Source organism: Sphaeramia orbicularis, chromosome 15, assembly GCF_902148855.1.
Source record: "Sphaeramia orbicularis chromosome 15, fSphaOr1.1, whole genome shotgun sequence".
Classification (NCBI taxonomy): Eukaryota; Metazoa; Chordata; class Actinopteri; order Kurtiformes; family Apogonidae; genus Sphaeramia; species Sphaeramia orbicularis.
The window spans coordinates 8,963,820-8,991,269 of record NC_043971.1 but is presented as its reverse complement, the minus strand read 5'-3'; the positions used below and the strand labels follow the sequence as shown (position 1 = coordinate 8,991,269).

At 36.8% G+C, this 27,450-nt stretch overlaps 1 protein-coding gene across 1 annotated transcript in view; it reads left to right on the top strand.

The window, feature by feature from the left end:
* The window catches only part of kndc1 (kinase non-catalytic C-lobe domain containing 1), a 214,492-nt gene that overhangs the window by 41,873 nt on the left and 145,169 nt on the right, over positions 1-27,450 (top strand). Inside the window, exon 3 of the mRNA XM_030156898.1 lies at positions 13,642-13,700. Coding sequence (XP_030012758.1) covers positions 13,642-13,700 — 59 coding nt within the window. The remainder of the gene's footprint in view (positions 1-13,641; positions 13,701-27,450) is intronic.

Here is a 27,450-nt window from a genome sequence, read left to right as displayed (position 1 = left end):
ACCCCATCATCTTGAGGCTTTGGCTTAATCCCACGTCCTCTTCCCGACATCCTGACCTACTGAGTGTTCTGCGATAAATGAACGGTGGCCGTTCCGTAGACCTACTCGTAGCGTGTCGCGATCAGCGTCTGGCGCGTTTGTTTCAGTGCATTGTTAAAATGTATGTGTACTCGATGGCAATCACGCTGGCGGTATAACGGTCGGGAAATCAATGGTATAAGTGTTGTTTGTGCATGGAACTGGGCTGGCGGATGGCGATAGGCGGAAATGGCGGTATAACGGCGGGCGGTTTAACGAGAGTAGACTGTAGCATGACAGCCAATAAATAATTACAATTCCAAATTGTTTTAGTGCAAAAAAATAACATTCAATAATGCCAATATTTACATTTACAAACTATCCAAACAAAAAGGATGTGAATAACCTCAAAAAAAAAGAAATTTATTCAGAAAAATAAGTGGAATTTATTATCAATACTCTGCCTTGACTTATCATTTATACATATGCAGTACAAATCAATCTACAAAGTTACAAAACATTTAATAACAGGCAGAAAATTGTTAAAATTGCACTTAATTTTCTGTAGACATTTCAGGTTGTTCGTATTTGTTCAGGTTATTCACATTTTTATTGTTAAAGGATAGTTTGTAAATGCAAACATTTTCATAATTTAATGTTTTTTTGCACTAAATCAAAGAGAAAAATTGGTGTTGTCGTGATTAATAGGTTATTATTATATTATTTTTGAGTTTGACGTCCTAACTTGCACTTTGCAAAGGATTGGAACCTTTGGCGGGCCGGTTTTGGATCCCGGGCTGCATGTTTGACACCTGTGACATAAAGAAATGTTACTATACCTAGGGATGGGAATCGAGAACCGGTTCTTTTTGAGAACCGGATCCCAGTAGCTCGATTCCTTGGAATCATTTGCCTGCCTGCCTCATGATTCTGCTTATCGATTCCATCTTCGTTGTGCATGCGCGATGACGTCACACGTACGCTGCATTCTTTTAGTCAGAACGTGGCCAACATGGTGTTGAGGCAGAAACGGTCTAAAAAGACGACACCAGGTCCACTGGAACACTTGCAAAGCTTCCATTTCTTCAAAAGGGTGGAATCCCTCTAGTATGTTCAAACATTTGTCCACAGCATGTGATTCATTTACAAGAATGTCACATATTTGATACGCTACTTAACGACGCTTGTGAATGTAGCGGCAGAGTGAACGCCGGGCCCAGTTCCAGTTCTGGTGCGGGCAACAAACGTCGTACCCCCTCAGATGCAAGTTTCTGAAGGTAGGGGAAAGGAAATGAGGTGCACAACAAGAGACGGGCAGAGTTGAACTGGTTCCACGTAGTTGAAATGCAGCAACAGAGGAATTAGTAAAGCGTCTTTAGTTTCACTTTCAGGATTCTGTTGGGTTTCTGTAAATTGGCTTCGAGTCTGGTTTTGACCAACTCTATATATAAAGTGTTATGAGAACTTTTTTGTTGTGATCTGGCGCTATATAAATAAAATTTGATTGATTGAGTGATTGATTGAGTGATTTGATTGGTTTTCCCCAGTAAGTCGCTTTGGAAAAAAGCATCTACCAAATGCATAAACTTTCACTGCTCACCCCCCCTCCATCCACCCCCCCCACCCGCCGAACCGGGCCCGACGTCATCGGTTCTTATTATTTGTACATACTGTATACGTTATATTTTCTGTGCAGAGATGGAAATATAAAAGACAGTTAATGCAAATACACCCATTTGTACTCTTTTATTCCCTCACCCAATGAGAATCAATAAGGAATCGGAATCATTAAATTCTTATCGATTCCCATCCCTAACTATACCCATGTTTGGTATCTTTTTTTTTCAGCACAACTTCATCTATCTCATCTGTCTATTATTTTTTCACTTTCACCTACTATATCAACACAAAAGGCCAAAAACCACACAAAAAATATAAAATCTGATTTGAAAAATATGTATAATTTATTACGTAAAGAACACAAAGATGCTTAACAAACCTTTTCAAAGACTTTAAAAGTGAATATTGGTTCCAAGCCCCCCCGGCCCCTGCCCCCGATCACCACCAAAATTTAATTATTTCTTCCTTGTGCCAGTATCAACATTTCCTGAAAATTTCATGAAAATCCCTCCATAACTTTTTGAGTTATCTTGCTAACAAACAAACACAGGAGGCAGATCTGTCTTGGCGGAGGTCTGTGCTCTGAGCACTTTTCTTGTTGTCGTCATTAGTCTGACTGGAACAAAGTGCTACTACTGACATTTAATGTGTTGGAATGAGAGTTTCTCAATTAATCCACCAGGAGGTGCCGCTCTGAATTAACCATACTGGACAAATACCACGAAGAAGAGTAAAGTTTTTTGAGAACAAAGTCAGTAATAACAAGCATGGAGACGACAGAGGCAACACTAATGTGATATTAATGTTGCAGCGTTTTTGTTGATAAGGTTTAAAAGCTTAGCTTCAGCAGGTAGAGAAAAGAGAAATGAGCGATAAGTTTTGTTTTCACTTCCGCTGGCAGTGGTCTGCCCTGCGCCGTACTCCCAGCCCAGCCCTGGGTAGTTGTCCTAAATCTGTCAGTAGTTTTTCACTAACTCAAACAGTCACTCTTTGAAAAGATCTGCCACGGTTCCTGCAGGTATTCTCCATCTGGGTACGCATTCACCAGCACCTGGAAAACAGATGGAATGTACGCAGAGGACGGATAGAACGCTGCGTCCGTATCTGTCTGTATCTTTAGCGTTACTTGCAGTCAGCGTTACTTTTATCACCATCATATATTTAGAAAAATCTCCACACTCTTCACACTCCACACACATTATTCCTCCTCCTCGAACCTGCTGCACTGAACTGTGAATGTCACATGGCTGTAAGTGGTATCGGTACATTTGTATCGGATCACTTTTACGAGTACAAATACGAGTACACACACTGAGTATCGGAGCCGATGCCCGATACTGGTATTGGATCGGTGCATCCTGACACTTAAGTATACACGATATATCAGCACAGTGGCAACAAGAGGATAATGAGTTCATGGAACAGTATCCATGATTGGCTCGAGTACAAATGCTAACAGGTGATTGGCTCTGTGGCAATAGACAAACCCATATTTCGTGCCACATTACTGTGACAGTAGCCATTTACAAAACTTTAAGGCCGCCCTTTCACTCATATTTTGGGGGATCACTGGGTGTGATAGATGTACAAGTATGTGGTAAGTGTGTGAATATGTATGTATAGGTGTGTGTGTGTGTGTGTGTGTGTACTGGGTGGGGAAGCAAAATTTACAATATTTTGAGGCAGGGATTGAAAGACAGTGTATGACCAATTAGTTTATTGAAAGTCATGAGAATTTCAATCTTCAAATCATATTTTACTGCATTTCTAACGCTCTTGTTGTCTGCCTCAAGTTCAATTGCCATTTTTCTCATGGATTTGGTTGGATCCTTTAGGATTTTGGATTTGAGAGCTTTAATAAAAGCTTTGGTACGTTTTTGTTGCTTCCTCCGCTTCCAGACTTTCTCGTAATAGTTTTGCTCATAGTCATTCTCTTCTTTCCATTATAAACAGTCTTTATGGACACTCCAACTATTTTTGAAATCTCCTTTGGTGTGACGAGTGCATTCAGCAAATCACACACTCTTTGACGTTTGTTTTCCTGATTACTCATATGGGCAAAAGTTTCTGAAAAGGTATGGATAATAGTGTTAGGTATGATTATGACATCAATATATGTTTGGTTTCAAAACAATTGACGTAGTGCCTGCTGAGAAAAAACAACTAAATGTTCATTGTAAATTTTGCTTCCCCACCCTGTATATATATGTATGTGTCTATGTGTGGGTGTATAGATCTGTGTATGAATATGTATTTACATATATGTTATTGTATTATGTGTTTATGTAAATCATATTATATTTGTTCATTATAATATAAAGCCAGAAACCGAATTATTTACTAGTAAGTATCAGTCATATTATGGCATAGTGTATAGATATGATTAGACGAGGAAGGTTATTATTGTTATTAATTATATAAGGAGAAGGGGTGGAAGTTCATAAGTTGTACTTCTTCTCACTCCTTTTCGAATATGCATTATATGTCTTACGTTTAAGTGTTTTGTTTATTTTCTTCTGTTTGACATTCATGTTCGAAATAAATACATCAATCAATCAATTTTTAAGTAGAAACAACACGTTATATTTTACAGTGTACTGAGTCAGTAAAATGTTGCATCTCTCCTTTTTTTAATCTCCACACAAATCTGCAGTCAGCAATAAAGGCAAGATTCAAGCATTACTTTGATTATTATGTCAGCTAAATAGCCTTAAACCCTCTACAGCTGCATTTGTTGCCATGCTTTATTGGATTGTTTCAGTCCTTCAGCGATGATTCATGCTGTAGATAGAGAAAGAAAGCACAGTGCCCACGTTAGCCTTGTTGTGTTAGTTATACATGCTGAACACAGCCGCTCTCTGCCATTAATCATAACACCGTGCACCCCCCTCCAAGGTTTCCTATTGATTCCATTTAATTGAACTCTTTGTGCGATAGTGATGCTGTTTCACAGAAGCTGATGCACACTTGGGCAGCGAGTCACATGTTCAGACACGAACCGCTTCCCCTGGTGAAGCCGTACAATGGAGTGACCTTGCAAGCTGTGGTGATGAATCTCAGTGAGAATAAATGTTGCTAAAAGGACAGAGCGGAGATATGGATTCATCAATAGGCTTCATTTCAGTTAATTAATTAGTGCAGTAATAACAGAGAGGCGGTCGTGTGTAACCATGGTGGTGTTGCAGCGTTGGCGTTACCAGCCGAGAAACAAAATGTCTTTTAATGGTTTTTAACGACGGCCAAGAAATACTGCAGATTTTCCCACGAGCTTTAGCGCCACAAGCTGTTCCTTTCTGATCCAAAGGGTACCTACCGGCTGTGCTCTCTGAATGGAAAATATGATTATAATATGATTTAGAAAGTGTGTTGAATCACTGCACAGTTGAAACTACCTGTTGTGCTAAAGCGCTGTAGGCACACATGACTCAGCCGGCTCTCATCATCACCCGGGGGGGGCAGCTGCGTCACCGCCAACGGCTGTCTTTTTTTTTTTTTCTCCTCTTTTTTTTTCACCGCGGTACATTTCTTTTTCTTCTCCGCAAAGTCTTTGACTCCTCTGCCCTCCATTTCACCTCCTGTCTGTCTGTCTGTCTGTTCTCCCCCTTTTTTTTTTTTTTTTTTTTTGTGTCAACGCGTCAACTGTCAACCTGTTTGGAAGACAGGAAAGGAGCTGAGATAAGAGGAAATGAAAAGGAAAAGGTGGAAAGGAAATGTGGAAGAACTTTTATAAGCTAAGGATAGATGTAGAGATTAAAAAAAAATAAAGAGGACATGTAATGTAATAGTGGAGGAAAAGATAACAGCACGTATCACAGTATTATACACAAGTGTTTTTTTATACATAGGTCTTTTTTTAATGATATAAAGGCCTTTTTTTATGTACCAGGGTGTCCCAAAAAAATTGACATCATTTCAGATGCCCATATCGGAGTCACTACCAAGGTTATTATCGTTATCGAAAACTAACGAAATGACGAAAACTAGAATTGAAAAAATATTTTCGTTTACTGAACACTGTAAGCCCGGATAAGTAGAGTTTACTCCAAAATTTGAGGCAAGTGATTGCACTTAAATGATTTGAGTAATGATCAACTAATCAATTTATTTAAATAGGTTCAACTTTAATGCTAAAAGTATTGAACTTAAACTATTAAGTAGAAAACACTAAAAGACAAGTTATTTGTACTTTAAATCTGTTGTAAAATCAACCCCACTATCCAACCATTCAACTCAGCATTTTAGGTTACACTGACTAACTCTGTCAATTGCAGCCAGATTAATTTATCACTGATTAAACAACTTTCTTTTAACCCTCCGGTATCCCGTCCAGCAAGGCCCTTACTAAGCACCAAGTGTGCCTTTTTGGCACACTTGTGGAATACTGTCAAAAAAATTTTCATACAGTTTGTTTTTAATTCTTTACACTTTTTTCTATTTCATCAACTTGAGCCGTAAATAAAAATACCAAATACTCAATAATTGTCACATTTTTTAACCCTTTAAATGCTGTGTTTGTAATGTAAACAAACCATTTTTTTTGGATGCAAAAAACACACACAAAAAATTTTTTTTTTCTATATACTACATAAAAAGCAGATCACATATTTGATTTTTTCATCCTGGCACATGTCAGTGATTAACTCCAACACTGGTTAATTTGTATGATTATTTTTGGCGCTAGGTCAAATGTTCAAAAATACTAGCATCTGTCACCAAGTGTGCGTAAAATGCACACCTATAAATCAAACTATTAAATATTATATATTGATTTATTTTTCTGCTCTTTGATTTTATTTTGTAAATCCAGGTCAGCCCTAATCATACATGTCAATGGAAGGAATAGTGCGTTTTAGGCACACTTGGGAGACAGATGCTAGTCTTGTAATTTTCTTTTGTTTACAATGTGCACATTTTAGTTGGTGGCCAGAATTTTAAAGATCATGCACAAATGAACAACTTTTTAATTCTAACCTTATTTAAATTGTGAAAAATAATATGAAGTTTTTTTAAAATGAAGTGCAAAGTGTGCCTAAAAGGCGCACCCGGATACCGGAGGGTTAAGTTAAACAAACTCAAAACCTATTCCTGACCAAAATGTTATGAAATTATTTAACTTAATATATTGTAGCATGAATGGAAGTTAGCTCAATGTCATTTGCCAGTATAGGAAGTGCTTTTAATTTGACAAGACATTAAGATTTCCATTGTACAATATCAGTCTCAGATGAACAGTAAAGCCATAGTTCTTCCTCTGGCTCTGACTCATGGTGCAGCTGTACAAAAAATACAAAAACAAACACAAAAAGGCCGATAAACACTGCCATACACACATTAAATCCAAATTAACACTAACACCACAACCCCGCTGAACCCCTGCACAGAAAAAGAACACATTTTCAACAACATGCCCATTACCCACAATGCAATGTGAAGATAAAAAGGTGTGGTCATGACTAAAACTTAGTGATTTAATTCCATTCAGCTTAAACTTTTTCGTACTTTCAACGATGTCTATGAATTAGTAGAATATACTGAACATTTTATAGTAACATCATAAGACTTATATCATTTAAGTGCATTGTAATTAAAGCATTTTAGTAAATACAAATTCCAGGCTTACAGTGAAATAAATAAAAACTATAATTGAAAGAAATAAACGATAACTAACTGAAACTGTATTGTGTGCTTATGAAACTAACTAAAACGTATAAAAATTATGGATAAAATTCCCTTCGTTTTAATTTTTGCCTATGTCGGATTGATACGAAATCGATTTATTTTCCTCAAGCAATTTTAGCTGCTGGCACCGTATGATATTTAACGGTCCGTCACTTCTCGTCACTTGTCATTTAGAGTCGTCTTCTGGTCCCCACTCTACCTGGAAACATGGAGACTGAAGTTGGGAGAAAGCAACTGTCCTGAGTCCTGTCTGGGATTTATTTGAATACGACGGCGAAGAAGAGAAAAGATACGACAAAACTAAAATGAATACTAAAACTAAACTAAAACTAAGTGTGGCTCCAAAATGGCAACACAGCATGGGCTTCTTAAAAACGGGCGCTTTTATTTGGCTTCTCAAACGCCGTGAAAACTAAAAGAAATAAAATACAATGGATTTAGGCACTTAACTGAAGCCTAAACAACATGAAATGTGAATAGCAAAAGGCTATCCTACCTTGTGACCACCTGTCACTTCGGAGATTTCAGGTAAACAGTCTTTTCGTTTTGCACATTCTAAATAAACGTGTTAATTAGAACAAACGTAATTACGAATATACAATGATACAAATGTACACAGCATTACAAGATACCTTATACAGCTAGCTTCCCTTAGCAGCTACTGCAGACGTGGCTTCGTCAAAGGCTTTAGCATGTCTGGGCTAAAACGGAACTTGAATCTTCTCTAACTCTCACCAAGTCTCGCGATAACAGCGATAAATAGACCGAAATAAATAAAATGCTTTACATTAACCTCAGTATAACAAATAATGCCTCCTATACATGAAACAAAACATATTTTCCATAAATGAAGATGACATAATTATAATATTTCATCAAATATTTTAACTCTTAAAACAAAACATAAATTTCTTCCATGCTTACACTGTTACACTGACTCTTACACTAAGCATTTAGAAGAAAACGAAAACTAATAAAAACTAGCAAACCTGCTCTAAAAACGAATTAAAACTAACTGAATTAGAGAAAAAATGTCACAACTAACTAAAACTAAACTATAATGAAAAATCCAAAACTATTATAACCTTGGTCACTACATGGTCAGGATAAAATGATACTGTACTTAGAGTTTTTCTCAATTATTTACACCCAAATTCTCTGAAAGCATGCCTCATACTCTCAGAATTCTACACATGGATCAAAAAACACACACACACAATGGGCAAAACCCGTCAGTTTCTCCTGCAAAATGAAACTTTACATTCAGAACAATGTTATTTCTTCTCCAAATCGTATTTTGTTTTCAAATGACACACACAAACCATCATGTGAACAGACATTTATAAGAACCAGTTGAACACTAAAACACTTTGATGAATGGAAAACACTTCCTCTCCATTCATCATAATGACTTAGGCCTTTTTTTGTTCAGTGTTACACTTACTACAGACAGTACATACATACAGGGGTTGGACAAAATAATGGAAACACCTTCACCTCAAGATGATAATGTCCCAATCCATACAGCTAGAATTGTTAAAGAATGGCATGAGGAACATTCTAATGAAGTTGAGCATCTCGTATGGCCGGCACAGTCCCCAGACCTCAACATTATTGAGCATTTATGGTCAGTTTTAGAGATTCAAGTAAGACGTCGATTTCCACCGCCATCGTCTCTAAAAGAGTTGGAGGGTATTCTAACTGAAGAATGGCTTAAAATTCCTTTGGAAACAATTCACAAGTTGTATGAATCAATACCTCGGAGAATTGAGGCTGTAATTGGCGCAAAAGGCGGACCTACACCATATTAAATTATATTTGTTGATTTTTTTAAGGTGTTTCCATTATTTTGTCCAACCCCTGTAAGTGTGTTGTTAAATATTTTAGAATATTGTTTATACTCAGATCACACAGATACACAGTAACAATTTCTGTAATATTATATTTTTCCCACAAAAACAAAACGCAAAAACAATATACATCCCAACCAACACAAAGTTGCACATACAGCGGTCTACAGACGAAACAGAAGAGCTCACCTGTTGCCCTTTTATGCTAAAGCTCTGATTGCTAATTATTAAACTGTGTGACAGGTGTAAACAAGTAAACAGACAACATTTTCGAACTATAAATTATAAAAATATGAAGCTGTTTTCTTGTAGGTTTCACGGTAACCCATAAAGACCCAAACATCCATCACCGGCGACCAAAACCATGTACTGATTTAAACTGTTAAATACCTGTTGATCCACTAATACTATCAATTCATGTAAATATTTGGTGTAAAATGCAGTTTGTCGTCTTTTCATGGTCATCAGATATGACCCATTTGGATGTTCAGAGGCTCCGTAGTTACCGTGGAAACATGGTCATCTTCTACAACATTGAGTTGGATCACTGAAACAAATATCTTGTGTAATTACAACAAAAGTGTTGAATAAATGTATTTTTGTGAATGTATAACATAAAATAAATAGTCAATAACATATTAATAACAGTTTATAAAGTTTATAAGATAAACTGTCAAAATACAGTTTTTATCAGTGGATTGTACAACTTAGTCTCATTGAAAATAATTTATATCTATCTATCTGTCTGTCTGTCTGTCTGTCTAGGTGATTTGATAATTTGATTGTTTCAATAGATGAAAATATTCTTTATTAAACATTAAAAATTAAACATTTAAAAAAAAAAGAAGCAAAATCTCATGTAAAGTTAGGGCAAAAAACTGTATTTTAATTATGGAAAATTACCATATTTTTATGAGATGGTTATTTTCCATTATTTTACAATATTTTTTCGGCACCCCGGCTCCTGGAATATTACTGTTTTTTATTGTTTTTTGTTTTCTTACAGTGTACATCAGCATTATATATCAGTCAAAATGTTCTTTTAACCCATAAAGACCCAAACATCTACTGACAACCAAAAGTGTCTACTGATTTAAACTGTTTAATACCTATTGATCCACTCATCCTATCAATTCATGTAAATAATTGGTGTAAAATGCAGTTTGTCGTCTTTTCACGGTCATCAGATATGACCCATTTGGACATTCAGAGGCTCCGTAGTTACCGTGGAAACATCGTCATCTTCTACAACATTGAGTTGGATCAATGACAGTGGATGGAAACTTGTTTTTATGTTCAGTCAATGATAGATTTGACTGAAAAAGTCCCTTTTTCTTCAGTTTTCTCTGTTTCTGATAGAATAACCTTCAACTTTAACGTGAGCTTTTATGAACATCTACATGATCAGTGACTTAAATACAGGAAAATAAATAATTTACACTGAAAAAAAAAATACAAAAAAGGAGCTATTACTATCAGTGGTGGTAAATCACTTAGAAAAGGTTAATTGTAGAGAAAATTTCCTTTGGGAACTGACATAAAAGTAGCACTGAGTCTTTATGGGTTGAGGTCTGGAAATAAAGTGGTTCATGGAGTTATTTTTACTGGATTACTACTTGTCAGAGTAAAATGCATAAGAATAATTAAATATATAAATACTTATACTATAAATTATAAAAAATATGAAGCTGTTTTCTTGCATGTTTCATGGTAACCCATAAAGACCCAAACATCCATCACCGGCGCCCAAAGCCATCTGCTGATTTAAACAGTTTAATACTTGTTGATCCACTAATCCTATCAATACATGTAAATAATTGGTGTAAAATGCAGTTTGTCGTCTTTTCATGGTCATCAGATATGACCCATTTGGATGCTCAGAGGCTCCGTAGTTACCATGGAAACACCATCATCTTCTACAACATTGATTCACCAGTAAAACCCATGGAGTTGGATCAATGACAGTGGATGGAGACGCTTGATTTTACATTCAGTTATTAATATCTTTGCAAAAAAAGTTGCTTTTTCCTCAGTTTTCTGTTTCTGACATAATAACCCTCAACTTCAACCTGAGTTTTAATGAACATCTACATGATCATTAAATTAAATGTTAGGAAAATACACTGACAAAACGAAAATACAGAGGATAGTATTAGAATAAATGGTGATAAATCACTTAGGAAAGGTTAAATAGAGAAAAAAATCACTTTGGAAGTGACACAAAAGTAGCTCTGGGTCTTTATGGGTTAAATTTCTTGTCCTCAAATCTCTGCCATGTACAAGAAGTGATCTGGTTTTCCACTCTAAGGTCTTTATTTTGTCCTTTTCTTTTCAGAGTTACCCTGTTCTGTGTTACAATCCTTCATTCTCCTCCATGTTTATATTTATGAACAAAAAGTCATTGTGACCTTATTCACGAATTTAATGTTGAGGGTAAGGATACTTTTGGGAAATATTTCCAATGAGATATTGTATAAAGGAAATTTAGAGCGCTGTATCTGGGACTCTATCATTTCATCATGCAACTGTTAATCATTTGTCGTGCAAGTCTTTTCGTCTAAGGACACAGAAAATGGATTTAAGATAAGATAAATGGTAGAACATACTGTCAGGTTGCAGATGTTATATAAGAGAAGCAAGGAGGAAGGTTATCCAAGGCCATGCACAGGTATTATAAGAGTAGAACCAAAGGATGGAGAGGGGAGGAGAGGAGGGGAGGGGTGAGGAAAGGAAAGGAAAGGAAAGAAAAGAAAAGGAAACGAGATCAGAGGGGAGGAAACGAGAGGGGAGGAGAGGAAAGGAAACGAGAGGAGAGGAAAAGAGAAGAGACGAAAGGAAAAGAGAGGAGAGGAGAGGGGAGGAAACGAGAGGGGAGGAAAAGAGAAGAGAGGAAAGGAAATGAGGAAAGGAGAGGAGAGGGGAGGAAACAAGAGAGGAGAGGAGAGGAAACAAGAGAGGAAACTAGAGGAGAGGGGAGGAAACAAGAGAGGGGAGGAGAGGAAAGGAAACAAGAGAGGAGAGAAACGAGACTAGAACCAAGAGGGGAGAGGGGAGGAGAGGACAAGAGAGGAAAGAAAAGGAAATGAGGAGGAGAGGAAAGAAAAGGAAAGGAAACAGAGAGGAAAAGAGAAGAGAGGAAAGGAAAGGAAAGGAAACAGGAGAGGGGAGGAAAAGAGAAGAGAGGAAAAAAGAGAGGAAAAGAGAAGAGAAAGGAAACGAGAGGAATTGAGAGGAGAGGAGGGGGGAGGAGAGGAGAGGAGAGGAGAGGGAAGGAGAGGTAAAACGAGAGAGGAGAGGAAATGAGAGGAGAGAAGACATGAGAGGAGGAAAGGAAATGAAAAGAAATGAGAGGAGAGGAAATAAGGAAAGGAAAAAAGAGAGGAAAGGAAAGGAAACAGTAAGGGGAGGGGAGAAACAAGAGGAGAGTAGGGGAGGGAGGAAAGAGAGTAGAGGAAATGAAAGATAGGAAAGTAAACGAGAGGAGAGGAAAGGAAATGAGAGGAGAGGAAACGAGAGTAGTAGTGAAACTGATATTAATCAAAAGAGGAGAATAAACCAGGGGAAAGGAAAGGAAAGGGTAGAGGCTCACTACACCTTGGGATACACCTGCCATGACCCACTTTCCTCCCCTCCTCCCTCCCCTCTCTCTCCTCCCCTCCTCCTGCAGGTAGAACCCCTCCTCCCCTCCTCCCCTCCTCCCCTCCTCCCCTCCTCCCTTCCTCTCTTCGCTTCCTCCTCTCCTCTCCTCCCTCTTCTCTCCTCCCCTCCTTCTGCAGGTAGAACCTCTCCTCCCCTCCTCCCTCCCTCCCTCCCTCCCTCCCTCCCTCTCCTCCCCTCCTTCTGCAGGTGGAACCTCTCCTCCCTCCCTCTCCTCCCCTCCTTCTGCAGGTGGAACCTCTCCTCCCTCCCTCTCCTCCCCTCCTTCTGCAGGTGGAACCTCTCCTCCCTCCCTCTCCTCCCCTCCTTCTGCAGGTAGAACCTCTCCTCCCCTCCCCTCCTCCCTCCCTCTCCTCCCCTCCTTCTGCAGGTAGAGCCTCTCCTCCTTTCTCAGTCTGTTCCAGGGTTGCCTCCTGCTGCTGTGTTCATGCGTCTGAGTGTCCTCCTTCCAGCCACTCTGAGCTGTGGCCTATTTCAGGAGGAGGACGAGGAGGCTGCTTCATCTTCTGATCTGCAGATAGTAGCTGCTGTCTTGTTTGTCATGGATTATCTCTGACACAGGAATTATGCAAATCAAGCCGACCGGCTGCAGTAGCTCACTGGACTGTTGATGCGGGATACATATTCTTCTGATTTGCATCTCATCACAGTAAATGTTTAGCGAGTAGGCTACGGTACAGAGCCGACATGGCTGTACATCAGAGCGTTCACATCAAACGAAACATACAGTTTGTTCCCTTTTGAAGTGATTAGGATTTATGCTCCTCAGATGTAATGACTTAATGGTGCAGTTAATTGGTATATTTTCATCCTGCAGATGATCCAGAGGGCAGCTTTGTTCCTCCTGAGTTTGACAGCACAGGAAGCACATTCGAGGTGAGAGATGCTGTTTTTTGTTTTTTTTTTGTTGTTTTTTTTTACGGACCTTAACCCTTTAAGACCCACTGTGGCAATTACAAAAATAGGACCAATGGCCCTGTAGCTTACCGGCCAAATTAAAAGCTTGGGAAATGTATCCAGATAAGATAAGATATTCCTTTATTGATCCCACAATGGGGAAATTCACAGTGTTGTCAGCAGCACAAACATACACATAAACATACACGTAAAACAAACAGTCATATAAATTTGAATAAAAAAAGTGTTTAAAAGGAGAGCGCAAATACGGTTTGATATGACTGTAGTGCAAATGGTTATAAATCTAAAAAAATATATATAAATACGGATTTGAATATACAGTCTACTCTCGTTAAACCGCCCGCCGTTATACCGCCATTTCCGCCTATCGCCATCCGCCAGCCCAGTTCCATGCACAAACAACACTTATACCATTGATTTCCCGACCGTTATACCGCCAGCGTGATTGCCATCGAGTACACATAAATTTTAACAATGCACTGAAACAAACGCGCCAGACGCTGATCGCGACAAGCTACGAGTAGGTCTACGGAACGGCCACCGTTCATTTATCGCAGAACACTCAGTAGGTGAGGATGTCGGGGAAGAGGACGTAGGATTAAGCCAAAGCCTCAAGATGATGGGGTGTCATTTCCCGACACGGTATAATAATGCTTAAAATGTTTCCCCACTTTAAATGATCCCTTACAACATAACAGAATCAAGATTTATTTAGAAACGCAATTAGAACGGGTTAACGGAGGCAGCACAGACATCATATAGTAAAGACATGCACATTATGGACGCAACCTGTTGTAACGCCATTTTCGCTATACCGCCAATTTGGCCGTGAACGGAAGTTGGCGGTATAACGAGAGTAGACTGTATACAGATTTGGACAGGTGCAGTTTTAGATATATAAATATGGTGCCTAAAGACAGTGACGGATATACAGGGGTTGGACAAAATAATGGAAACACCTTCACCTCAAGATGATAATGCCCCAATCCATACAGCTAGAATTGTTAAAGAATGGCATGAGGAACATTCTAATGAAGGTGAGCATCTCGTATGGCCGGCACAGTCCCCAGACCTCAACATTTTTGAGCATTTATGGTCAGTTTTAGAGATTCAAGTAAGACGTCGATTTCCACCGCCATCGTCTCTAAAAGAGTTGGAGGGTATTCTAACTGAGAATGGCTTAAAATTCCTTTGGAAACAATTCACAAGTTGTATGAATCAATACCTCGGAGAATTGAGGCTGTAATTGCTGCAAAAGGCGGACCTACACCATATTAAATTATATTTTGTTGATGTTTTAAGGTGTTTCCATTATTTTGTCCAACCCCTGTGCAGGGTGTCCCATAAGTCTCTATAGAATAGAATAGAATGCTCTTTATTGTCATTATACATTGTACAACTCCTATACATAGGAGACATAATACATATGGTTCTAACATGTATTTCTTTATATTTCTTCTTTATAGTTCTTCAGCAGTGGAGGACACGTATTGAAATGTGTTCCCGACAAAATGGCAGTCATATAGAGCATATTATATAAATAAAAATGGTTTATGTCAAGAAACGTTTATTTTTCCTATGTATGGAGACTTATGGGACACCCTGTAGATGCCATTTATTATCACCCAGTTCTGTGTATTTATTATATTACAGAAATAGCCCATGTTTTGGTCATATTCCAATCCGATCTGTAAAAAATTCAAATTCCAACTTGATATCATTGATTCTTACTGATTTATTGGATCAATCCACTTCCTATCTGTTATAATGGGAAAATTTTTCAAAGTGGCACCAAATCCAGAATCAGATCTGGATCGAAATAATTTCAATACCTTGTGTTGACATCATCATACAGAAGCTGTATACCAAGTTTGAAGTCGATCAGAACTGGAGTTTCGGAGAAAAAGACGATTATAATGTTTTCCCCATAAGAGCCTGTGTTAAATATTCCGTCAGTTCCCGGATCCAGAAGAAGATCCTGATCAGCATGTGGACATTATGTTTTGGTCATCTCCCCATCAGGGCTGAACTGCAGAAATTTACACTGGATATCATTTATATTTACTGAGTTATTGCATCAATCCACTTCCTATCTGGTACAATGTGGAAATTTTTCAAAGTGGCACCAAATCCAGAATCAGATCCAGATCCAAATAATTTCACTAACTTTTGTTGACATCATCATAAAGAAGCTGTATACCAAGATTGAAGTCAATCAGAATTGTAGTTTCAGAGAAGAAGATTGACATTTTTGTAACAGACGACGATGCTGACGGACGCCGCATGACGACAAATGAATTTTCTGTCTATTTAACCTTTCTTTAGTGCAGTGGTTCCAGTCTTTTTTGGCTCGTGACCCCATTTTAACATTACAAATTTCTGGCGACCCCAGACATTCAAAACTGAGACTTTTTTTTTCTAAAATTAATTTGTTTTCTGATCATGTAATAGTTCTCTATACTATGTTGCAAATAAATGTTAATTTTAGACTACATTTAGTCTATATAATGTATATTATTATGGACAGAGGCGGTAAAGCCAGGTGTAGATTACTGCACAAAGTGAGAGTTTTATTTTCCTTGGTCAGGATATGTACAGTCAGTCCAGCTTGGATTTCCAAGGCTGACAATTAATACTGAACAAACAAGAACTCAAACTATGAATTATGAAAGAGCTGCAGCATCTGAAACCGACCACAATGAACATTTGACAGATAAACAGAACCACAGTGCTGCAGTTTCAGTTTGTCTTGTCTTTTATATACTGGGATTGTCTCTCTCAACTCACCATATATTTTTATTAGTATTTTTTTTTTTTTTTTTTTTTTTTATCAATTACTAGAAATTTTACACATTTAAAAAAAAAAATTCTGATGAAATTCATACGCTGCTTTAAGTATAAATCAGGTATTTTCCTATATTTAATTCACTGATCATGGAGATGTTCATAAAAGCTCAAATCAAAGTTAAGGGTTTTTATATTTACACCTGCACACCATGTGCACGTACAACCACAATGTAAATATGTAAATACTATTTACATTTTGAAATTTCTAATTCTAAGTATTTATATAAATATTTGTATAAATACTAAAATCCTAATTTTCTTTTATATTTCTTTTCCCACTTGTTTTTTTTCTACCTTTTTCTTTACACTTGTTTGTTGTAAATTACTGCTGTTAACCATGAAATCTATCTATCTATCTATCTATCTATCTATCTATCTATCTATCTATCTATCTATCTATCTATCTATCTATCTATCTATCTATCTATCTATCTATCTATCTATCTATCTATCTATCTATCTGTCTGTCTGTCTGTCTGTCTGTCTGTCTGTCTGTCTGTCTGTCTGTCTGTCTGTCTGTCTGTCTGTCTGTCTGTCTGTCTGTCTCTGTCTATCTGTCGTTCTATCTGTTGTTCTATCGTTCCATCTCTCTCGTTTTATCTCTCTGTCTGTCTTGTTTTTATCTCTTGTTTTCATCTCTATCTCTCTCGTGTTTATCTCTCTCGTTTTATCTCTATCTCTTGTTTTATCTCTCTCTCTCATTTTATCTCTATCTCTCTGTCTTTCAGCTACCTACCTATCTACTCACTCACTCGCTCACTCATTACAAACAGAGAAAACTAAAGAAAAATTGACTTTTTCAGCAAAGATATCATTAACTGAACATAAACCAAGTGCCTCCGTCCACGGTCATTGATCAAACTGCTGATAAATGATGTTTTTTTTGTTTTGTTTTTTTTACTGGTGAATCAATTTTGTAGAAGATGACTGTTTCCATGGTAACTACGGAGCCTGTGAACGTCCAAATGGGTCATATCTGATGACCATGAAAAGATGACGAACTGTATTTTACACCAATTGTTTGCATGTATTGGTAGGATTAGTAGATGAGAAGTTGTTAAACATTTTAGATGGGTCGATGATTCGGTTCACCAGTGGCTGTTTGGGTCTTTATGGGTTAATCTGGCCACAGTTGCACACATTCACCCCTGGGAGTTTCTCAGTATACTACACAGTCACGGGCACCTTGGCAGTGTTTGCTGAAGGAGAGGGGAGGATTGCACATTGTGTTTCCTCTCCAGAAATCACCCGTACAACTCAGCACTCTAAGGTTTGCAAGCTCTGCTCTGTCTCTTCTATCTGATAGGAAAGAAACAGTATCCTTACCATTAACTACACAATCGACAGGCTTACAGGGTCATTTAACTTCAATTTACAACTCATTTTAGCTCTCGCCAACCGTTTTGTGTCGGCAATTAACAAGATTTGTCTGTTGGTTTTATTTGTTTGTGAGCAGGATTTGACCAAAACTGCTTGTCCAATTTTCACTTTTCATGTAGTAAATAATTCAACTGGATTTTGGAGCACATCCAGTAAAAAATTTATAAAAAAAACACAAAACCTTTATATAAGTAACAGCCAAGTGCACAACGGAAACAAACCAAACACAAGAGTTCAGAGAACGCAAACCTCCGCCAAGCACCCCGAATGGTGTGCATGGGTGGATCGACTATTTCTTTTTAAATTGAACAGTTTCCAGGTTGTTCCATACAGCAGAAAAAGTTGAAGCTTGGTACCAGTCATGTCTATGTCAAATTATATTCAATTCCAATCAATATTTGTTGAGTTATAACAAAAAATGTGTGGTAAATGGGATTTTCAATGTTAAATTGAAATGTCCACAGAGCCCACATTCCACAGTGGATGTGGACAATTTTGTGCCAGATACAAGATATTGTTATGAGCTATCAAGTATCAAATTGGAGGCTAATCGGAGTCGTTTTGAATTTTTTTTATGAATTTTCGAAAATTGCTCGATGATCAGAGATAGGAAAATGTGAGATTTTGTGACCTTGAACTTTGGCCTACTTGGCCCAAAATTTAATGGGTTGGTCCCAGGGCGTAGGCCTATCTCTGGGTACAATTTGGTAAAGATGGTTGGAATAGTTTTCCCGTAAAGTTGCTAACAAACAAACAAACAAAGCAGAGTGATCACAATACCGCCTGGTGGAGGTAATAAAAAACAAAAAAGCTGGTACTTTGCTGACATTTTGTGGGTCTCAGGAGGTTAAAATAGACATTATTTTGTGATTTGAACATAGCGTGTCCCTGAAAACTATTAATAATAAGAAAATAACTCAGAGCGCAGACCCCCCCCCCAGAGTACCCCCTTATTTGGAAAACTAGGTTAGCCTCAGTTTAAGCTAGTTTACAAATTACGTAGAGCACAAGGTTCAGAATCACACAATTGAAGACAAAAACGTTTCAGTTCTGAAATATAGAACTAAATGACAAATGCTAACATTAAGAGCTTTACTAAGAAGTAACGTTAGCCAAAACCATATGGAATTTAAGGTATGATTTTACACAAGAACACAGCATGAATTAACATTACCTGACACGAATCCAGGTTTCATTGCCTGGATTCCAGTTATTTCTATGAATTGCAGCAATCCATCTGCTTCTTCTGTCTTTGGCTTTAGGTCGCCGCTAAAACGATAGCGCCGAGTGCTTTTTAAACCTATTTGTGTGATCAATGGCACAACAGCTCTGCCCCATTTATTAGCTTGTCCTAAAGTTTTCGCAGTATTCAAGCCAAAGCCGCTACTCATCTCCCTCTTTCTTTCACTCAGTGGGCGTAACCGTGGTGACTTCCGCTAGCGGTGACGTCACGTGCATACCCTCTATATCACAGATCTCAAACATGCGGCCCGGGGGCCAAAACCAGCCCACCAAAATTTTCCAATCTGGCCCGTGGGATGAATTTGCAAAGCGCAAAAATTACACTTAAGATATTAACAATCAAGGATGTCGAAGTCATTTTTGTTCAGGTTCCACATACAGACCAATGTGATCTCAACTAAAATAATAGCATAATAACCTATAAATAATGACTCCAAATTTTCTTAGTTTAATGTGAAAACATAATATTACATCACATCTATAAATATGTAATGACAACTCCAAATTTTTCTCTTTGTTTTAGTGTAAAAACGTACATTAAATGATGAAAATATCAACATTTACAACTATCCTTTAACAATAAAATGCGAAAAACCTGACATTTTGAAAGTGAAATTTTAACATTATTCTTCCTGTTATTAAATATTTTGTGCATTTTGTAGATCCAATCTGTAATATGCACATATAAATGTTAAGTTGAGGTGTAATATTGTTAAAATTGCGCTCATTTTTCTCAAGAAATTTCAGTTTTTTTCAGGTTATTCACATCATTTTTGTTTGGATAGTTTGCACATGTACATATTTTTATAATTTAATTTTGACTGCACTTAAACACAGAGAAAAATTTGGAGTTGTCATTATTTACAGGTTATTATGCTATTATTTTACTGGTCCGGCCCACTTAAGATTAGTTTGGGCTTAATGTAGCCCCTGAGTTAAAATGATTTTGACACCCGTGCTCTATGTATATGCACTTAATGTGTTTTTTTAAACACCTTCAACAGTTTCAACAAACCAACTTGAAACAGCTGTTCCGTCTTGTTTTTTTGTCCTCATATTTCCATCCTGAGGGCCATCGTGTTGTTGAGTGTCTTCCATGTTTATGGGTCGGTTCTGCTGCCTGTCACTACCGGATCAACTGCCCATTTGTTTATGGGCGACGCTAACTCTACTTGGACAAACTGTATGAAATGCGTTGCCAGAGATGTTCAGAGTCATTTTGTGCTGCAGATGGGTTAATTGTGTTAAAATTTTTAATCAGATTAATGACAATGGCAGATTAATCCATGTTGAACTCAAAATAAAGAAGGTAATGTTACAATAAATGGTGATAAATCACTTGAAGAAGGTGAAATATAGAAAAAATCACTTGGGAACTGCTGCAAAAGTAGCTGTGGGTCTTTATGGGTAAATATAATATTTTCAACCTTCATCCTGCATAAGGTTTAATAGTCTCTTTGTCACTCTATGTAACACAGGGATAGGTGTGAATAGGTTGGCTGTCAGTTCTGTTATTGTGTGGTGCAGCACAGTTAGATTTTTTAAAGTGGGAAATGTAAGGATGTGAAATATAAAGTGTGAGAAAAATGGAATGGATTACTACTGCTTCAGATAAGGACTCATCAGTTGATGACACATAATGCCGCTGCTTAAATTCACAGAATGTCACTTTTCCAGATTGAAAATTTCTAAAAATATCTAGGCCTATGTTGTATAATTTCTTGATGTTAATCAGTGTATTAAGCTGCAGGAGCTTAAACTGAAGAAAATAGACCATGAAAATGCAGAACTTTCCTTTGTAGCTTAACCCTTTAACCCCTGACGTGTCTGTGGTGAGCGTTCTGAAGGTATGATTTATTTTAAATATTCATAAAAATTCAACCATTTACGCACAATAAGAAAAATTTTCAAAACGCGCTGAGAATAATAATAATAATAATGATAATGATAATAACAACAACAACAACAACACTGGTCAACAACAAATTCATTGTTTAAGTTTTTTGAGCTGATTTAGGATAATTTTGGTGTGCTGAATCCAAAAATCGCATTAATTTTGCTCAATCAGGTCAACTTTCTGAACTATGCTACATATTGGCTTTTTAACATTTTTGCTTACATTTATGGGCATTTTCACATCATATGATACAAAATTCTTCATATTTCTTGCAATAAACGAGTTCTGAAGATTTTACTTTTGCCAATTTATGATTAATGTTTTTTTTAATATTACAGGTGAATGAAATGGCTTCGACTAGAAGATCTTGCAAAAATAAGCCAATTTACAGGAATTAAAGTTTGTAACACTTAATAAATACATCCTGTTAGAAAATGATTTTTTCTCTCTTAAAACCTATTTTTGGGTGAGAACTATATAAAAAAATCAACTGATAAAGTCACAAAAATGTAATCAATTTTGTGAGAAGATCAAAATTTTCAAAATCAAATTAGCAAAAAAAAACCTGACCTGATTGAGAAAAACAGATGTCATTTTTGGATTTAGCGGTGCAAAATGCTCCTAATTCAGTTGAAAAAACCTAGACAACTTGCAAAAAACATTTTTTTTGTAACCCAGTGTAATACATCACACTTTTTTTGGACACTCAAAGACACAAAGAAAAAGAATAGACCTTTTTCTTTCCATAGACATCCGAGCATGCTCAGTTCACCCCCCGTCACCTGTGGAATGGGGGCAAATCACAGAGCAGTGAGTGAGACCAACTCACTGTAAAAATAGACAGTTTGGGCTTTTTGTCACCGTTTAACTTTTGTTTTTTACTGTTTGCTGTGTTGTGGTGATTTTCCTGTTTTTACTTTTTTTTTTTTTTTTAAGCTGTGTTTTTCTTTGTTTTGACCATGTAACTGCTTTTTGGAGCTCAACCAGGTGCCAAAAAGCAGCTGGACTGATTAAGAAAAAAAAGACAAAACAAAAACTACTGGGCCTAAATTCAAACCCTTGTTGTTGTTCAGTGTGTTCCAGTTTGCAAATCATGTCCGACACACTTAGAACCAAAACCACCAACAAATCAACTCTCTGAATCACTCACAGAAAAAAGTATGAAGCTCATTGTTTACACACAAATCGTTATTATCATTATTATCATTTTTTTTTCTTCAAAATAAAATTCAAAGGTGCACACTTTGACGGTTGCTCAAAATAACACTGTCTTACACAAAAATATTTACGTTTCAGTTTACATCATAGCTGTGTTAGCTTAGCAATAGAAACAGCCACAGTAAAACCACAAATCGCTTCTTTTTTCCTGTATATTTTGTTTTGTTGTTTTTGTTTACACTAATAGTGAAGCTAACGCTAACACCGCTAACACTGTCCATAACGCTACAGCTAAACCAATCACTAATGCCACACACTTGGCTATTTTACACTAACAGTGAAGCTAACACTAACACCAATAACACTGTCCATAACACTATAGCTAAAGTGATTGCGAATGCTACACACTTCGTTTGTTTACATTAACAGTGAAATTAACGCTAATGCTAACACCAATAACACTACAGCCAAAGTGATCGCTAATATTACACTCTTCGTTTGTTTACACTAACAGTGACGTTAATGCTAACACTGATAACACTGTCCATAACACTACAGCTAAAGTGATCGCTAATGCTACACACTTCGTTTGTTTACACTAACAGTGAAGTTGACGCTAACGCGATAACACTGTCCATAACACTACAGCTAAAGTAATCGCTAATGCTACACACTTTGTTTGTTGACATTAACAGTGAAATTAACACTAATGCTAACACCAATAACACTACAGCTAAAGTGATCGCTAATATTACACTCTTCGTTTGTTTACACTAACAGTGAAGTTAATGCTAACGCTAACACCGATAACACTGTCCATAACACTACAGCTAAAGTGCTCGCTAATGCTACACACTTGGTTTGTTTACGCTAACATTGAAGTTGACGCTGATGTTATTTTGACTGAGAGATGCCTAGTGACAAAAGTGCATTCGGCCTGATCACAATCAAGGGTAACAGGAAGGGTGCACATATAAATAAAAAATAATAATGCTCTATCAAAAAATCAGAGAGGCCATTTTATTTGTCTGATATTTCTCTTTTTAAAGTCCAAAATATTTCTGTATTATGGTGTCTACTAAAAATTTCGCAGGCTTGTACCCCTGTCAAATCAGAAATTATTGGGTGTACGGACACTCCAGCCTAATAGTCTCCATATTTAATGCCTACAGCACTCAGGATAATCATGCATTGTTTATTGCATAGATGTCGTGTCCAAAGCATGTGTGCTGAAAAATTCCATATATTGACAGAAACAATAAAATTAGACCCACATATTTTGATATGGTGTACGGACACTACAAGACTGGAATGGAAATCTGGTTTACCACATGGTCGCATCTGTGTTAGATCTGTAACTAAGTCTTCCTGGTACAGGAGTAAATAAACAATTGTGAACAAGTTATAACAATATATCTATAAGGCATATAGTCCATATTATTGATGGAAGTATACTGGTGTATGGACACTACATGAATTTTGGTGAACAATGCGCCATTGAAAACATGCGGTTCGACGTAAACATCCGTTTGCCACATTACCAAATTTTCTGCAGCCAGGGAGCAGACCAAAATCTGTCTAGTTGTGCATATTTAGTCATAATAATACTGAAATAACAGGCTCCCATTCTATTATTACAATTAAAGGGCTGTAAAAGAAGAGTTTTCACAACAAAATGGTGGATTGTCTTAATACTGAAAATGAGAATTGATAATCAAACAGTTGTTCAACAAAAATGATGAATAAATAAAAAGCAATGTGATGTGTGTATTTTGTAATAAAAAAGACACAGGAGTTGAGTAGTAATTATTTATTGTGTTACAAAACATTATGTACAATAATTTTGCTCTCTTATAACAATAAAATTGTGCATGTTTTCACGCTCATTGGGTCGCCATTTTATCAGTTTTTATCCGATTTTCTTCAAATTTGGAGGATTGCAAGATCTAGTAATAAGATGGCCAAAGAAGCATTTTGGGAATGGTTTTGGGGGTATTTTTTTGCAATGCTGATTAATAACGGATTGCAGATATACTTGTTCACCTTGACTGTGATCAGGCCGATTGCATGAGTTTAGATGGACTCTATTGTGATGGGTTGTAATTATCTTATACATCTTTTGGAAATTCCTGCAAGTTTGGACTCTGCTCAGTATTTCACAGTGTAAATTTCTTCTAGCCCTTGAACTAGAAGTGTATTTTATTCTCATTTCCTCACGCGGGTTAGAAACGTTCAGAGAAGTGACAGTAATATGCATTTTCTCGTTGAGTGAATGCACGTAACGAAAGCGAATAAAAAATGCGGAGCTCATTCTGCTGTCGGAGGTGTCACTGAGCTCACCAGCACATGAATACATTGACTGTAGCTCATTTCCAAATCAGCTATGCAATGGGATTCTGCTGTCATATGGAGGAAATTTCATGACAAATATAAAACAAGAACCGTCCCCCAATCCCACAGTGTTTTCCTCAGAGGAGGCATTGTGCACAGCCAAAGGCCTACCATAAACTAAACAGGGGTTAAGGCCTTTAGCTGAGTGTTGACGCTTCTATTTCGGTGTCCCACACTGGGATCCGCCTTGCACATGTGTTTACCACGTAATTATATGTACGGTCGGCTTCAATTATTGGGAATTAGAGTTATGTCTGTGATGTGAACTGAAAAACACCTGGTTCCAATGTGCTTTAGCCAAAAAAACTGACCATAATACCTACTGTCAGCGCAGCAAAGCAAAACAAAAGTTCCGTCATAGATACGCTCAGTTCGTGACTGCGTAGCGGGATCTTTTCTTTTTGAAGATCATACTGTGTTTATTTTCAATCGCTTATCCTGAAAATAAGTCGCACATGCAATATTTGACTGCACCACCTTTGGTTTTCATTGGTCTACAATAGGGCTGTGAAACTCAGTTGAGTTCAGGGGCCAAATTCATCCCAATATGATCTCTAGTGGGCCGGACCAGTAAAATAATAACAGTAAAAAAAAAAGTAAAATTATATTCTGATCAGGTTTACATCGACAGAGTTTCCTTAAAAATCAGAAAAACATGAACAACTTGAATTGTCTTAAGAAAAACAAATGCAATTTTAACAATAGTCTGCCTCGGTTTATCAGTTTATCATTTACACATGTGCATTACAATTGCACAAAATATTTAGTAACGGGCAGAATATTGATGAAATTGCATTTACTTTTCCTAAGACATTTCTATTTTTTCGTATTTGTTCAGGTTATTCACATTTTTTGTAAAGTATAGTTTGGTAATGTAAACATTTCATGTAATTTTACTTTTTTACTCCAAAAAACACAGAGAGAATTTGGGGTTGTCATTATCTATAGGTCATTATGATAATATGTTACTGGTCTGACCCACTTGAAATCTAATTGGACTGTATGTGTCTGAATGTGGAACCTGAATTAAAATGATTCTGACACCACTGACTGTCAATATCTTCAGTGTAATTTTTGCATTTCACAAATTCATCCCACAGGCCAGACTGAAACCTTCAGCGGGCCGGATTTGGCCCCTGGGGCGCATGTTTGACACCTGTGGTCTACAAGTAAAATGCTTCCAGAATAAAAGTAGCGAAATTTTACCACGTGTGAGTCACTGATTTTTAAAAAAAAAAAAAAAAAGTCATAAATGCTGGTTGACTGTTTTGGGATTGTGCCTTCAGTCAATTTTTTTGGTGTGATATCAGTTTTTTTTTTTATAGAAAACTGGATATTTCTCTAAACTTCAAAATTGAATATATTTTCTTTGGTTTCTTTATTAATGATCTGTCTGTTAAGAAACTGTTTATTCTTAATCTCATTTTGTTATTAGCAAAATTTCATGTGCATGCAAGCAAATTTGCCAAACAGAAACCCAACTTTGTGGTCTTTCAATCCTGCTTAAAATCCTGCTTGGACACTCGTAACTTTTGCACTAACTCTAAAGCTGTGAAAACTAAAGCTTTATGTAACGAATTTAAGTTGTAATTTTATTTATTTATTTGTACTTTTATTTATTTAATTTACTTACCTATCTATGTATTTATATTTAATTTCTTCCTGCCTCACCTCCAATATTATGTTTTCCATGTTATGTTTATTACTGTTGACTGCTGTTGATCTATTTTGTATACGGCGGTATGTAAATAAAGTTTTGGGGAGGAAAAAAAAAAAAATACTGGTTGGCTGAAGCTTCCAAGATACAGTGTTGGGTCAAAATGTGAAATTCAAGAATTAACGAGAGAGATATTAACAGGCGCTATGCTCTTTCGCCTACACCAGATCTTTTTAAAGAGAAATTACTGCTGCGAAGTGAATTTAATACTTATTGTTTATTATTGTTTATTGTTTATTCGCATGTATACAAGACAATAAAAACACAATAACAGTAAAAGACATGCCGGGGAAGCCAAAAACCAAAGTGGTTTATCGTGGGCCTCCCCAAAGACTTGAAATAAAAAAAAGTACTTAGTGTCTAATATGATATACAATCATAAATAAACAAAATTCATTAAAAGAAGGAAGTAAGTCAAAAACAAAAACTAAATACATCGTAAGCAGTGCACGTAGAAATATGAATCGACAAGACTATGAAACGAAATTCAGAATGAAACTAATAAGTTATCTAACTTAAGAAAAATGATAAATGAATCAAGAAGAGCAAACAGATCAGGTGAAAGTAGTGTTTGGATGTTCTATGAAATCCAGTTTTAAGAGTTTTTTGAATCTGGGTAAGAGCACACAAGTTTGCTGTGACTGGGTTAAATTGTCCCATATGATTGGGCCCCTATACAGTATTGTAAATTGTTTCTGATTGGATTTTGTCATAATCGGTCTTAGTCAGGGCCAGATTAACACTTCATTGTACCCTGGGCAACAATATTCAAGGGCCCCATCATCACAACCCCAGGATCCCTATAATCTGGCAAAATACAGAATAAGATCCCAGGAATATATGTAAATATACCCCATACTTCAATATCTAACTATCATCAAATGTATTTTGATGTACAAATGTGTAAATGCTCGTAGAACTACAAGTGCACCACTATAGCCTCTTGTCAAGGCCACTCACTTGCATATGATGATATGAAAACAAAACACATTAGCATCAGTATAATATAAAATTGATCCATTACATTAGAAAGAGAGGGAAGTGTCCTCCATTTTCACAAAAAAAATAAATAAAAA